At 44.6% G+C, this 16,799-nt stretch overlaps 1 protein-coding gene across 2 annotated transcripts in view; it reads right to left on the bottom strand.

Annotated features, from left to right (window-relative positions):
* FAM13C (family with sequence similarity 13 member C) overlaps positions 1-16,799 on the bottom strand; it is a 250,496-nt gene that overhangs the window by 54,161 nt on the left and 179,536 nt on the right. For both annotated transcript variants that reach the window (XM_045023232.1, XM_045023233.1), the window contains exon 11: positions 10,091-10,154. In XM_045023232.1, the coding sequence (XP_044879167.1) occupies positions 10,091-10,154 (64 nt within the window). The remainder of the gene's footprint in view (positions 1-10,090; positions 10,155-16,799) is intronic.

Genomic DNA, 16,799 nt, shown 5'->3' on the forward strand with positions numbered 1-16,799 from the left:
GACGCTACGGAGCCTGCCACCACTGCCCCACCAGTGACCATGGACTCTGATGATGGGACAGTGTCGACGGACAGTTCCTCGACGATGTTCACGGACGGGGAAGATGAGGAAGGGTTTGTGGAGGACGAGGCAGGCGATAGCGCTTACAACGCTGGTTTCCCCGACAGCCAGGATCTATTCATCACCGTCACGGAGATCCCCTACCAACCCTCCCCGGCCAGGAACCCGGATCCTGAATCAGGGGTAGGATCTGTCGGTAAGTGCTTTAACCATGTTAACTTTTATTCTTAATATAACAGGAATCTGAAGTGTGTGAAAAGGAGGTCTCTGTATATATGGTGATAGAACAGAAATCCTCCTGGGAGAACGCCACGAAGCTCTCCTGCCGTTAATCGATAAGCATCAGCAGGAGGTTCCTGGGGAGAGCTGCCTTATTGGGTGCTCCGTGGTAGCACACTTTTCCGCGCGAGGCTTTCACGCGGTATTCAGGGAGCACTGTCTCCCAGAGCACGGCTGCATAGGTCCGTGGTTCGTACTAGATTTCACGCAGCATGCGCTCTCTATCTCCTTCAGTGCCCGTCCTCACGGTGATCTCGCTCGGAGACTCCTGCATCTAAGTAGGGGAAGAAATGTTACGTTACGCCTGGTCCAAAGTATTTTTAATAAATAAACGGACAGACGGCATAGCACAGACTCAGCACGCAGCTGCGTGACGAGCGTAACGGAAAGCCAAAGAATCAAATGGACGCTCATGGAGGGAGGGGGGAACGAGGACGCAAGGTATCCCACAGTTCCTGCTGTCTCCGAAAAGCATTTGCATTCTTGGCTGATCTCCAAATGCTTCTAGGGTCAAACACAGTGTCCGCGGTGGGTCGGGGCATAGCTCGGCAATTTACGCAGCCCCCCGACCCCCAGAAGTTAAAGGGAAAACAATCCTCTGTTGACTCTTTTACATGTCACCGTATCTGTACTGAATGCTGCAGATAGACGCGATGGTGCAGCACTCAACACCAACATCCTTGCTCCCCCCACGCTATGGATGGCTGATGGTACAATAAGATGGAAATCCATCCTCATCATCAGCCTATTGGCACATGGGGCAGTGCAAAAGGACTGGTAACCATAACGACCGTACCAACTTGCTTGGAACAGGTCGGTCAAGGCCGCCTGTTGCTAATTTTTCATGGTAGATGGTGCAGTATGGCTGGTAACCGTCCTCATCATTGCAACAGGGGGCTGAGCTCCATCAGCCCCCACCCTTCATTGTAAAGAAAAGATTCAATTGCCCCTGGACTAGCAGAGGGATGAGTGGCTCCCTCCTCCACACCCCTTAATGTCATCTCTGGACTATCATTGCAGCTGGAGGCTTCCTTCCACTCATTTCTCACAAACGACTACCTGTGTCTTATTCATGCATTCTATATTACTTCATCACACAAGTGGGGGGACAATGGTATTGGAACCCAGGAAGGCTGGGGGAAGAACGGAATGAACAGCTGGGGTTGTTTCAGGAGCACACCCTGTGAATAGCGTTCAGCTCAAAATTTATGCAGGATTGGACAGAGAGCAGCTGTGGTCTCTGGTTGTATGATACAGTGGTTCTCTAGTACACTTGCCCATAATCTAGGCAGGACTGATTCTATTTTTAGATACCCAAAAAGGAGGGATTGACTCGGGGAGTCATTCCCAAATTTTGCTTTTGCGCCCCTGGCTGATCGACCAGGGGCACTTATGACAGCACCAAATGGCGCAGTGCAAAAGGACAGGTAACCATGACCATCTTATTACCGTCTTCTTACCAGTTCATGGTATGGTAGACGGTGCAGTATGCCTGGTAACCATCGCTGCTGTCATGCAAAAGCATAAGCATGCTGCTGTGTAGCGCTGCTGGTCCGCCTCTGTCAGCGGCATCCAGTACACATACGGTGACATATACAAAAGGCAAAATAGGGTCCATTGTTGCCACGCTATGGCGTGTGCCAGGGCATTTCATGGAAAACGTGCTCGAAATGATTGTCTGCCATTGCTTTCCCGGAGGAAGGAATGACTGGCGACATGTACCCAGAATCCACCGCGCAAATGATTTGTGCAACAGCAGGCACAGGGGTCTCAACAAAAAATTCACAGAGACAGCCTAGACTCAGTTAATTGTTCGCAAAAAAGTATCATTGCAAGGAATTAACTAACTGTTTCCCATCTCACAGCTTCCACTGTCTCCAGACCTGCCACAGCATCCACCTCGCAGAGTCTGGCGAAGATTAGGCGGCGAAAGAAAAAGACAAGGGACACGATTTTCGATGAATGTGTGGGCTGCTACCTAGCCGAGGCGGACCAGCAGAGGCAGTGGAGGGAGAAAGTCTCTCTGTACCAGCGCTCACACAGCGAATGGGAGGAGAGGTGGCGTGAGGAACACAAGCAGGCGACTCAAGCAATGCTTGTACTACTGAGGGAGCAAACGGACACGCTCCGGCGACTTGTGTATGTTCTGCAGGACCGCTGCAGGACAGAGCCCCCGGCAGTATCTCTGCAACTGCCCTCCCCCGCCACAAAGTCACATTCCCCCCTCACCTCAAATAACCAGGAGGATGCCCGCCCTGGGCCGTGAATACTGTCACTGCACCCCAGCAGAGTGCTCAAGTAACCAAAAGCTCTCCTACCCTACATTTGCATAAGTCCTTCCCTTCCGGACTCAAACAAGTCCCAATCCCAGTCCCATCCCATAACTGTGTACTTAAGTAATAAAAATACTTTGCTGTTAAGTACTGTTTCCGTCATGTTTCTTCACTGAAGACTGTGTTTGAATGGGGTGCGTGGGGAAGTGCGTTGCTAATTGCATAGGACAGGCACCTTTCGCAGGGTACAGACACGGGGGCCGGATCAGCAGCGGGTAACACACACAGTGCAGTCAGCAGGCACCGTGGTCGGTATGGGAGGTGGTTTCCAGGTTCTGTGTGGGCGGTGGGGATGTGACTTTTTAGCGGGGGAGGGCAGGTACAGATCTTATACAGCGGTCCTTGTCGTGGACCGCTGAGTCACGCAGCAGAGGAATCTGTATCCGTCCTCCTCCGCCACAAGGCCACATAGCCCCCCGCACACAGAATCCCAAAAAGGAGGGATGGCAGGCTCCGTTGAAACAAGCAGTCCGGCAATGCGGACCGCTGTAGGAGCAGGAGCCTGTCATTCCTTGAGTTTAGAGGCGGTCTTTACATCAGCGCACACCCTACCCACCGCAGTCTGCGTTCCAGTTTCGACCCTTTAACGAAAAGTCATGAATAAAGAAACCTCTCCTCAGTAACAGTGTGACATGTATTTTATTTTTACACGTGTCTTGGAAGTGGAGGAAACGGGGAGAACGGGGTATTTAACCGAAGAGGAGAGTCAACAGTAACTGGGTAAAGAAACAGGGGCAGGTTCAGCTTCTCTGTAAAGAAACTGAACAGTCACAGGTCACGCTGCTCGCTGGTATTTAAAGAATTCCTTGTCGCTGTCCCAGGCGCCTGTATAGGGCTTCATGAGCAAGTGCATTAGCGGGCAGGCTGGGTCACCGAGGATCACTATAGGCAAATGCACATCCACAACAGTTATTTCGTGGTACGGGAAGAAACTACCTTCCAGCAGGCGTCTGAGCAGCCCACAGTTCCTGAGAACACACGCATCAGGAACCTTGCCCGGCCATACGACGTTCATGTTGGTAAAACGTCCCCTATGGTCCCCCAGTGCTTGCAGAACCATTGAAAAGTAGCCCAATTTCTCAGCAGCTGAATGTGGAAGAGGTGGACGATAAAGTGCGAGGAGGAGAAAACGGCGAGGATCGCAGCGGGCTCCATGCTTGCAGTGCTGTGGCGTCCACGCTGTCACTGACCAGAAAAGTGCACGAACAGATTGCCCGCAGGCGCTTTCAGGGAGGGAGGGAGTGAGGGCGTGATTGACGGTTCAATGACGACAGTTACCCAAAACCACCCTCGACACATTTTTTCCCCCAGCAGGCATTGGGGGCTCTACCCAGCATTCCAATGGGCAGCGGGGACTGCGGGAACTGTGGGATAGCTTCCCACAGTGCACCGCTTCGAAAGTCGACGCCGGCCCCGTTAATGTGGACTCAGAAGTTCGAATTAGTGTATTTAGTATGGATACACAAATTCGACTTCATAAGGTCGAATCCACAAATTCGAATTAAGTAGATTCGAAATAGTCCTGTAGTGTAGACAAGGCCTGAGTGCTCTGCTTGATCTAGTGTGCTAGAAATAGCAGCAATAATTTTGCAGCACAGGTGGCAGCAGTTAGTTGCCTGAGTACAAGCCTGCCTGACCACCTGGGTCTGAGCCCTTGCCATTGAGCCCATGCCACTTCCCATACCACAATGCCCACACTGCTATTTTAGTATGCTAGCTTGAGCAGAACTAGTGAGGGTCTTTTTACCTGGGCTGGGACGCACGGTAGCAGCTGCAGTGTAGACATACCCTTTGCTAAAGCGGTAATGAAAAGGTGCTCAAGTATGTAAACATACCATAACAGGACAAAAAAATTCTAGTGAACTAAATGGCAACATTTATTTCTGCTCCAGGACTCCACCAATATCAATAGGCAGTCTTCCTCCTCCAGGATATGCCATCATGTAGTGCTCTGATCATGACACAGAAATTTTGACACAGCCTTTTTCTGCACCAGCCGCAAATAAGCCAGTATCGCCCAATGTCCTGCTGGCGCAGCAGCTTTGGCTACTGTTGATCCAGTTTCGGCTCCCATGGGACTGGCCTTGGCCCTGGGAAAAGTTAGCTAAGGAAAAATTATAGCATCACCTTGATATAGTGAGCGTCTCAATATTTTATCTGGACTAAGTGTAAGGGTTTCGAATGTCCAAATCCTTATCTTTCTGTTAGCAAGGCCCCAGAAAGGAAACAGACTCTCGATCTGTCCTGACTGGATTTTTCTTTAGAGAGGTGTATGTAGCTTTTTTATGCATCAAATCTCACTTGTCTCAGGGCAGGACAGTCTACTGGGTCAAAAAGGAGCTGCAGCCTTGGAAGAGTAGCAAAGAGTCTTGTGGCACCTTATAGACTAACAGACGTTTGGGAGCATGAGCTTTCGTGGGTGAATACCCACTTTGTCGGATGCATGCCTTGGAAGAGGTATACTAGGCCAGCCCCTGGCATTCTGCTCAGACTTCTACAGGTCACTATCCTAGAGATATGGGTGTATCCTCAAATGCAATATTCAGATATGGAGGCCTCGTCCTGAGCCCAGCTTCCAAGCCCTCACTCCTTTTCTTTTCTTTTCTTTTCTTTCCCAGTGTGAAAAGAGGCCACTGCTAGGCATAGCCAATAAGTCCCCATGGGTGGACCTCATGTGCCAGAAATAACATTTTATTTCTACCTATACATTTACAACCTCTACCAAAATGGACGTCCTCCCCAGTTGTCTTACCATTAAAGAGTGGACTAGCTTTAGAGTTGTAGAACATATTCAGAAATAATTGAGGATTCAGAAGTAGAAGCGGAGACATCAACATTTGTATTGATTAGAGACCAACATGATATCATGGACAAGGAGGCATAGCTCGTTAGTTACAATTCTCTTTTTCACTAATCCTTAGGAGAACAGCCAGTTCCTAGAGAACTGACTATTTGCCAGGTTTTTGTCTAGGCCAGTTGTTCTCAAACTAGGACCGTCACTTGTTCAGGGAAAGCCCCTGGTGGGCTGGGGCGGTTTGTTTACCTGCCGCAACCGCAGGTTCAGCCTATCGCAGCTTCCAGTGGCCGTGGTTCGCTGCTCCAGGACAATGGGAGCTGCAGGAAGCGGTGTGGGCCGAACCTGCGGACGCAGATGGTAAACAAACCAGCCTGGACCGCCAGGGGCTTTCCCTGAACAAGTGGCGGCCCTAGTTTGAGAACCACTGGTCTAGGCTACTAAGAGAAAGAGGTTGGTCAGAGAAGCAAACAAAAAATTAGATGTTGTTTTATACAGCTATAAAGAAAAGTTAAATCACAAAGTGTGCTCCCCAACCTTAACAGTGTTTTGATAAGATTATAAACTGAGAGTCACCTCCATTTAAGACAAGTAAGCTACACAGATTTACACCAGCTGAGGCTCTAGCTTTGAATACTTGGGACCTGATTCTGACCTCATATAGTTCTATACTAGTGCAACACCACAGATTTCAGTGCAACTATTCCTGATTTACTTTGATGTCAATGAAATAAGAATCTGGCTCCATATAGTTTGACATGAATTTCTAACATAAGCTTCCTTGAAAGAAGACATGGCAACATTTAAAGTTATGAATTTTTAAACTTTCTTAAAGTCAGAATAAGAATATTTATGAGAAAATGTGCATGAATATAGATCTTTACTTTAAACATATTTTGGAAAGCTCACTGTATGGTCACCTTAATAAGAGTTTGTGCTTTACAAGTTTGAGAAAGGAGTAATTAATATCCTCTGTAAGGCACAGTTTATTCAGCCTTTAGCATCCTTTCAAAGCAATTAACAATTCAAAAGAATGGGGTGAGCACCAATTAATTTCATTTCAGTGTCACAGGAAAAAAGTAAAAGCTTCATTAACCCAGATCAAAGAAAAAATTCTTGACTACTTGTATTAATCTGAAAATAGATTATTACAGTTCATAACTTTAAAAAACGAGGAAATTTTCAGAATGCATTAAGGTGACAGAAAATAGAAATGATACATGATGGCATTTCTAGGTAGTAATTGCCTTTCTATGTGGAACCTACTGAAATTGATCAAACACAACGAGATCTGCACTCTGATTATATCATGGTATGGAGGAACTGTGAGGTTGCAGAAGGTCTACAGTGACACAAAAGTGACTTTATCCTAGTATGACATGTCTATTTACATCTTAGTTTCCCCTCTTCCCCCATTTCTAAAAATGTGCTCAAAGCCTCTAGCTTCATGTACAAACTACCAAAACTCTTCTATATATTCTTTAGTTAAAATGCCAATTAAAAAATAAATCACCCTTGACTTTCCCCACTCCAAAAAATCCTACCACCACCAAACACTCCATTAATGTTTCCTTCAAACTGCCAGTTCAGGAAAGGTCTGTGAAAATACTATGTACTATGGCCTAGTTCAGCAAACTCAGGTTCAGTTCTTCTCCATGCCTTTGAAAAGCAAATTCAACAGCCCCTCATTGAGAACATCCTTCCCCCAACATCCAGTTGAACAGATGTACGAACTGTCCACTTAACCATCCCAGATGATCCAAACAGCTGGGTTGGACAATGGAAGACAGGCTGCATCTGGGACAAACATCCCAACCATAAAGGATTTGATGGATCAGTATTAACTCCTTAAACTACACACAGCCTCAAGCACTGTTGTGAAGGAGGCAAAGACAGCCTGCTTCTCCTCTGCCACAGAGATCACAAAACCACGCTCCCCTGAGAACTTGCTGGACCATAGATGTTTTTATAATCTACAGAAATTCTCACTGTGAGGAATTATATTTCACAGAGAAGATCACTTGCATCTAGAATGGAGTCTCGGAATACTAAGAACAAGCACAGAACTGAAAAAACACCACCATCACAACACAACTTGGCCCATTCACACATGTAGTACTCATGGAAGACTAGAGAAACCACCCATGTCTCTGGACCCCTGCCCTATGTACCTGGGAAAATAAAGTAGAGAAGTATTGTTTTTTGAAGAGCGAGATCTACCAACCGCCCTAATATTCACCATTATTATTAAGTTAGTCTGAAGCCCTGTGAACCTCATTGTTACTCATTGTTACTGGATACCCAGATAGCTCCAGAGCCACAAAGCAGCCAGTCAGTCAAATTTAAAGTTGAGGGAAAAGACACAGGAAAAAGAGAAGAGAAGAGAGGTAGAAAATGCTGGGACAGAGCATGAACCCTTCATCTGGTCTGTCCTTTCTTGATTGAGAAGGCAAATGGGGAGAATGGAAAATAACCAAAACCTCCAACTGGTATTCTCTGGACAGGGGTGTCTCAGGCCTCCCTGTCACATACTGATTAGCCCCATAATACCCAAAAGGCCATGCTCTGTCCCTCCCCAAGTATACAGCCTGTGGGGGAGGTAGGGGTTTCCCTTGCATCTGGATTATTTTTAAATAGCAGATTTGTGTTTAATTACTGATGGACTTTTCAGATTTGTAAAATTGTCTGGGGCAAAAAGCTCGGTAAGCCACTCTTTCAACCTTGACAATCCTTTAAAGTAATTAATATAGAAAAGAACTGCATTAGTATTAACTTGTTTGATTTCTGTACTGCAAGAAAATTAAAAATGGCATTAGAACACTATAACCTCCCCACCCTTTATTAATCTGAAATCGCAGTTCCAGCTAAAAATAAACTAGAATGTTTTCAATACATATTCCCAGCAAAGAACAATAGAGAGCTGCAGTATCTGTTTTGGCAGTTTGTGTGTCTTAAGGCTTATGACATTTTAAGTGCAGAATTTCCTTTATGTGGAACAAACCAGCAGTAATAAGATACATAAAGATCTGCACTGTGCTTCTATAATGCCATGGGTGAGCTGTGAGGAGGCAGAATGCCTTCAGTGACCCAAGGAATGAATTTACCTTGGTATGACACATGCCCACTTGAGTTTGCATTAGTCCTGAAATACATTTTAGAGAAGTCTAATTTAATTTTACTCTGATTATGTTACCCTGGCCCATCCCTCTATCATTACCAATAAACATGAACCATATTAACAGTATATTTTAATTGTTTTTATTTATTATCTTTACTGCATGTTTATCAGAACATTTGAGGTATGTTCTGCATGGATTTTAAGTTCTGTTATTTTAATTGTGGAAGTTTCACTGGTTTCTGCAGCTGAACGGTCATAAGAACTAACAATTTATTGAGGTATATTTCTCATGCGCTTTACATCCTGGCACCAGACTACCACATGACATTTCCACATGCCTCTCTTCCTATGGTTGGACATGGATGGTGTCTTCTTATTTATATTATAATTTTTAATATTGATCTGAGCTATGGTGACATCAGCACACAGAAAAGGACTCAGAATAATGAACTGATTACATGTGAATTCCCTTAAGAGGACAGATGGTGGTTTTCTATTAACGCGTGTCAAGGCCCTATTGATAGGCATGGATGTTCTCTGGCTCATTGTGGTAACAATCTTCTTCCATGGCCTGACAATGAACCCCTTCCCTCATCTTCCTCCCCCTTTTTTGTCTTTGTTGCCTTATTCTACACCTTATAAAATATAGTCTCTTGTTCAGAACTTTGCAGAGTGTAACAGGCCTTTACACTAGGATGAGCTCTCCTTCATTTGTGAAGCTGCATTGCAAGGTTACCCATTTCCTAGGCCAATTGCAGAGTTGTATTTTGGCTTCCAATATGTTGACTCAATTGTTTGAGTTTGGCATAAGACTGCCCATTGTTTGACACACAGTATGAGCTTGCTGTTACACAAAGAGCTTCTCTGTGTTGTATTCTTTGATATCCATGTTAAAACTAACTATTATTTCAACAGTCACAAATATGTGCAATTCCTTTTGTTTTCATTTCTTCCTTTTCTGTCCCACAATCTGCTCCTCTGATCACTGGATAAATGCACCGCATGCATCAATCTTTTTTCATCTTGCCTTGTGGCATTTCCTGACTACTTTGTCCCCTCCCACAGCTATTTCTTCAGGCTTTAATATAGCCTTACTTTTTAAATAAAATGGAAGTGCTGTTCCAATGCATTTCAGTTGTGATGTGAGACCAAACAAAACTATAGCAACTTAAGTTCTTTCTCAGTATTGCTAACACCAATCACTTAGAAATCATGATTCAGACACTAGAAATCATAAGATTGGCTTAAAATCATGAGATTTTGAAAAAATTGGGGTTCTTTTTATTTGCCTTCTGGTTTTTGAGTCCTTAGGGTACTCCCTTGGGTGACATTTTCAAATGTTTCTCTGCCAACATGAAAGCTAGAAACTTACTTTTTAAAAAAATAAAAGCCAAAATTCTTATGCAATCACATGATTCCAGGAGCAAGGGTTTTATGTTAAATGTCAAATATAGTGTGAGTTTACCAACTCTGCATTTCTGCAGTTAAAGTTTTGGTTAAACTTACCTCATTTAAATTCTGCAGTTGTTCAGTAGGTTCCTTTGGTGAAAGAAATGCGCACTGATCTATTCTATAATAGAAAAATAGAAAAATTCCATTGAACACTGCATTTTCCTCTATTGTAAATATTTCAGACTTTGTAGATCTGAATTTACATTATAGCAGTTATGCTGTTGTTTCTGTGATAAGATCATACAATATTGTATTGAAAAGAAATAAAATTTCCCATGAAATTTACCTCAGGATTCTGTATAACTTGGAGGGAGGGATAACTCAGTGGTTTGAGCATTGGCCTCTTAAACCCAGGGTTATGAGTTCAACCCTTGAGTTGGCAATTTGTGGATCTGGGGATTGGTTCTGCTTTGAGCAGGGGATTGGACTAGATGACCTCCTGAGGTCCCTTCCAACCCAATATTCTATGAAATCAAACTCATTTAAACACAGAATGAAGGGAAATACTGTTCAGAGTAATAGTGATTTTATTTGGAATCACTTTTGATGTATTTATACCACAAATGCAGTCCTAAAAACTATCATAGTTACTAATTGGGAGGAAAAAAACAAAACCCAAAAAACTCTAAAGATCTGGGATCATTCCTTCAAAGAATGGGTGCACAATAGGGACCCTGTCTGGTGACCAAACCATGAGCAGCAGGCAGCAAACCACTTATGGATATGCTTAACTTTAAACATGATTAGCCTTCTTTATTTTAATGGGACTATTCACATGCTTAAAGTTAGGCCAACGTTTAAGTATTTTGCTGGATCAGAGCCATAAAAGATACATCTTTCCAGACTAACTTGATTATTATTAGGGCTGTCAAGCAATTTAAAAAATTACTTGCAATTAATTGTGTGATTAATCGCACTGTTAAACAATAATAGAATATTTTGGATGTTTTCTACAGTTTCAAAAATATTGATTTCAATTACAACACAGAATACAAAGTGTACACTGATCACTTTATATTCATTTTTTATTTCAAGTACTTGCACTGTAAAAAACAAAAGAAATAGTATTTTTCAAATCACCTAATACAAGTACTGTAGTGCAATCTCCTTATCATGAAAATTGAACTTACATATGTAGAATTATGTACAAAAAATAACTGCATTCAATAACAAAACAATGCAAAGCTTTAGAGCCTGCAAGTCCACACAGTCCTACTTCTTGTTCAGCCAATTGCTCAGACAAACAAGTCTGTTTACATTTGCAGGAAATAATCCTGCCCACTTCTTGTTTACAATTGTTATATCCTTGGGGCAGCCGGTGTAGGAAGCAATCACTTGAGGCCAGAGAGCAAACAGCTAACCAAAACCTCCATTTTATTTACAGATATACAGAGAGCTCACTCAGCTGGTTGAAACCGGCTGAGCTAACCCATAATAATCTAACTCAGTTGCCATAGCAACAAAAACCATGACAACCAAATACACAACATATTCCTCCCCCCCTAATAAGAACATCCCCTAAATAAAACACACACTAGACTAGAGAAGGAGGGTAGACTGCCTCCATTCCCGGCTAAACCCTGGGGATTATTTTGCCCCATAACCGTGGGTTCGCCCTAGCTAAAGATCCAGCCGATGAGGAGGCCTTCTGTCTCTAGGTGGATTACGGCGAACTTCTGGTGTTATTGCACCCGAAAGCACTAGGGGCTCAGGGTCCGCAGCACGAACAGGTGAGGAGGTGGTATCAGCTCGTGCTGGGCAAAGGGGTATCTCAGCCGCCGGCAGTAATGGAGGAGAACAGTCAGAAACAGGTGACTCGTGATTCGGTCCCTCACCAGAAGAGGTGAAGTCAGACCCCTCAACTGCAGATGGGTCCTGAGGACTGGCATGACCTGGCAACAGCTGATCTACATGTCGCCGCCAGGTAAGATTCTCTGCAGTCCGGACTGTGTAGGAAACAGGTCCTGTTTGAGTGATGACTGTGGCCGGAACCCATTTAGCTCTGGAAGTATAATTCCGAGCCAAAACTGGCTGTCCCGGGCTAAAGGTTCGATCTTTTGCTCTGGGTGCCCGTCTGATGACTTGATATTGCTGCTGATGTTGCACAATTTGTCGGGGTTCAGAAGGTTTCAGCAGATCAAAGCAAGTGCGCAGCTGTCGTCCCATCATTAGAAAGGCCGGAGATGCGTGGGTCGTAGCATGAGGTGTGTTTCTATAGGAAAGTAAGAAGGTATCCAGACGCTTTTGAATGGAGTGTTGTCCCCTTGCTGATTTCAAAGCGTTTTTCATTGTCTGCACAAATCTTTCAGCTAATCCGTTGGTGGACGGATGATATGGTGCTGACGTGATGTGGTGTATCCCATTTGCCTTCATAAAATTTTGAAACTCCTGAGAAACGAACTGCGGTCCGTTGTCGCTCACAAGTTGTTCTGGCAGACCAAAACGACTAAAGAGTCCTCGTAGTTTTTGGATAGTACTCTCTGCAGAAGTGGACTGCATTATAGAGACTTCTGGCCATTTAGAATGGGCATCTATTGCCACCAAGAACATGCTTCCTTCAAGGGGGCCAGCAAAGTCAACGTGAATACGTTGCCACGGGTTTTCAGGCCAGTCCCATGGGTGTAGGGGTGCCCACTGGGGTGCATTCCTCACACCCTGACATGACATACAAGCTTTTGCCTTCTCTTCAATAGCGCTGTCCAGTCCAGGCCACCAAAAATAGCTTCGTGCAATTTCCTTCATGCGCACTATTCCACAGTGACCGGAATGTAGCTGTTCTAACATCTGTGATCTCAGTGGTGGTGGAATAATGACACGTCTCCCCCACAACAAACAACCAGATTGGACCGATAACTCCGTCCGCTTGGACATGTAGGGAACAAGGTCGGATGAGACCGGAGAGGTTTGTCGAGATTTTCCATGCATCACCAGGTCCATAACGTGGGACAATACTGGGTCAACGCGAGTTGCCTTCTTTATCTGAGTAGCAGTGATGGGTGTATTCTCTACCTGTTCAAAGTAGAAGATTTCCTTTTGGGCACTATCTTAGTGTTTGACCGGCAAAGGCAACCTTGAGAGGCCATCTGCATTGCCGTGCAGAGTGGATTTCCGATATTTGATTTCATATGTGTGTGCTGAAAGTAACAATGCCCAACATTGCATACGACTAGCAGCTAATGGGGGAATGCCTGTGTAGGGTCCAAAAATTGATGTCAGAGGTCGATGGTCTGTGAGAAGAGTAAATTTTCGCCCAAACAGGTACTGATGAAACTTCCGAATTCCAAAAACAATTCCTAATGCCTCACGTTCGATTTGGGCGTAGTTAGTTTCTGCTTTGCTTAGAGTGCGTGAAGCAAAAGCAATAGGTCTCTCTTCTCCTGAAGGCATAATATGTGACACGACTGCTCCCACTTCATAAGGGGAGGCATCGCAGGCCAATTGCAGTGGTAAGGATGGATCAAAGTGCGTTAGAACTTCAGAATTTAGCAATGCATCCTTAGCTTTGTTAAACGCAACATCACAGGCTTCAGTCCACTTCCAGGCCTTGTTCTGCCCAAGGAGCTCATGAAGTGGTTTTAGCAGTGTGGCTAACTGTGAGATGAACTTTCCATAATAGTTCAGGAGTCCTAGAAACGAGCGCAGCTGGCTTACATTTCGAGGTGGGGGAGCCTCCACAATAGCTTTAACTTTTGCAGGGGCCTTATGAAGACCTGCAGAATCAATGATGTGTCCCAAATATTCAACAGAGGGCTTGAAGAATTCACACTTGTCTTTGCAAACTCGTAGGCCATACTCTTCCAGTCTTTGTAGGGTAGCCTCTAAATTCTTTAAGTGATCCTCTTCATTTCTTCCAGTGACCAGGATATCATCCAGATAGCACTGAACTCCTGACAAGCCACACAAGATCTGGTCCATAGCCCTCTGGAACAGGGCGGGAGCTGATGTGATTCCGAAGGGTAGGCGACAGTATCGATAAAGCCCCTTATGAGTCACAATAGTCAACAGCTCTTGGGACTTTTCATCGACGTGCATCTGTAAATATGCTTGACTCAGATCAATCTTACTGAACTTTTGTCCCCCAGACAGGCCTGCGAAGAGGTCATCGATGCGGGGAAGCGGGTATTGCTCTGCACACAACACTGGGTTGACAGTGACTTTAAAATCACCGCAAATCCGGAGAGAGCCATCTTTCTTCACTATTGGAACGATAGGAGTGGCCCATGAGCTATGGGTAACTGGTATTAGGACTCCATTGGTGACCAGGCGCTCCAGGTCTGCTTCAACTTTTGGCCTGATGGCATATGGCACAGTTCGGGCTTTCAGATATTTTGGTGGACTGCCAGGTTTAATGTTCAATGTCACAGTGATTCCCTTCATACTTCCCAAATCATCTCCAAAAACAGCAGCATGTTTCCTTAGAATAGGGGTTAGACTGGTTTCTTCTTTAGTCATCCGGTGCACTTCTGCCCAGTTCAGTTGAATCTTCCCAAGCCAAGACCTACCCATTAAGGCTGGGTAGTCACCTCTCACCACAAACAGTGGCAATTTAGCCGCCTGTCCATTGAGCTCCACCTTAACATCAATAGTGCCCAACATGGGCACAGCTTCACCTGTATACGTCTTCAGAACAGTTTTTGTTGCCTTAAGCGGAAGATGCTGTAGCTTTTCCTTATACACAGTCTCAGGAACCAGCGAGACAGCTGCACCGGTGTCTAGTTCCATGCGTATAGGTTTGCCCTCCAATAAAGGGGTTACCCAGTATTCATGTGAGCCCGCTGCCAAAGACAAAACATGCAGTGGCACTTCCTCTTGTGAGGAGGTGTCACCTTGATCATCCTGGGTCTGCTCTAGGGTATGCAAGGTTCCTCTTTTTGTCGGCCAGACCACAGGCCTCTTTTTCTTTTGTTTACAGGCATACTCAATGTGTCCCTTTTTGCCACAGTGTCGACACACCAGGTCCTTACACCAGCATTCTGATGCCTGGTGACCCAGCTTACCACAGCGGTAACATTCTTGACTCTGCACCGTTTTGTGGGTCAGTTCTTGTGACACTTTTTGCACCCTAGGGGGTGCACCGATGTATTGTGCCTCCCTTGTAGCCAGTTCCATGGAGACAGCAATATCAACAGCCTTCTGTAATGTAAGCTGAGCCTCTGTCAGTAGGCGCTTCCGTATAGCTTCACTGCAGAGGCCACACACTAACCTGTCACGCAGGGCATCATTTAACATCTCTTTAAATTCACAGTGTTCTGCTAGCTTTTTTAAAATGGCTACAAATTGTACAACTGTTTCATCTTCCTTTTGGTCTCTTTTGTGGAACCTATATCTTTCAGCAATTACCAGTGGTTTTGGGGAGAAATGAGACCCCAGGATTTCCACAATGTCACTGTAAGATTTAGTCTCAGGCTTAACAGGGTGTAGTAAGCTGCGTAGCAGAGAGTAGGTTTTAGCCCCTACAACAGTTAAGAATATTGGCACCTTCTTCGCTTCTGTAATGTCATTTGCAATACCAAAAAGCTCAAAACGCTCAGTATACACATGCCATTGCTCTGTATTCTCATCAAAAGGCTCCAGGGGCCTGGTCAGAGTAGCCATGATTTTTAGTTTCACTTTCACAGTCAGTGCAAACAAGCAGCTTTTTTTGTTTGTTTGTTCTTTACCTTAACTTCTACTTCCTTCTGTTACTGGAGCAGCACCGAGTCTCACCCTCGTCGCCAGTGTTATATCCTTGGGGCAGCCGGTGTAGGAAGCAATCACTTGAGGCCAGAGAGCAGACAGCTAACCAAAACCTCCATTTTATTTACAGATATACAGAGAGCTCACTCAGCTGGTTGAAACCGGCTGAGCTAACCCATAATAATCTAACTCAGTTGCCATAGCAACAAAAACCATGACAACCAAATACACAACAACAATGTCACCTGAAAATGAGAACAGGCATTCTCATGGCACTGTTGTAGCCGGCATCGCAAGATATTTACATGCCAGATGCGCTAAAGATTCGTATGTCCCTTCAAGGTTCAACCACCATTGCAGGGAACATGCATCCATGCTGATGATGCATTCTGCTCAATAACAATCCAAAGCAGTGTTCATTTTCATTATCTGAGTCAGATGCCACTAGCAGAAGGTTGATTTTTTTTTTTTTGGTGGTGGTGGTGGTTTGGGTTCTGTTGTTTCCTCATCAGAGTGTTGCTCTTTTAAGACTTTTGCAAGCGTGCTCCACACCTCATCGCTCTCAGATTTTGGAAGGCGCTTCAGATTCTTAAACCTTGGGTTGAGTGCTGTAGCTATCTTTCGAAATCTAACATGGGTACATTCTTTGCGTTTTGTGAAATCTGCAGTGAAAGTGTTCTTAAAATGAACAACATGTGCTGGGTCATCATCCGAGACTGCTATAACCTGAAATTTATGGCAGAATGCGGGTAAAACATTTTTTTTTAATGAGCGTCATCAGAATGGAAGCATGTCCTCTGGAATGGTGGCCAAAGCATGAAGGGGCATATGAATGTTTAGCATATCTGGCATGTAAATATCTTGCGACTCTGGCTACAAAAGTGCCATGCAAATGCCTATTCTCACATTCTGGTGACATTGTAAATAAGAAGAGGGCAGCATTAGCTATTGTAAATGTAAACAAACTTGTTTGTCTTAGTGATTGGCTTAACAAGAAGTAGGACTGAGTGGACTTGTAGGCTCTGAAGTTTTACATTGTTTTGGTTTTGAGTGGCATTATGTAACAAAAAAAATTACATTTGTAAGT

Source organism: Mauremys mutica, chromosome 7 (assembly GCF_020497125.1).
Source record: "Mauremys mutica isolate MM-2020 ecotype Southern chromosome 7, ASM2049712v1, whole genome shotgun sequence".
Classification (NCBI taxonomy): domain Eukaryota; kingdom Metazoa; phylum Chordata; order Testudines; family Geoemydidae; genus Mauremys; species Mauremys mutica.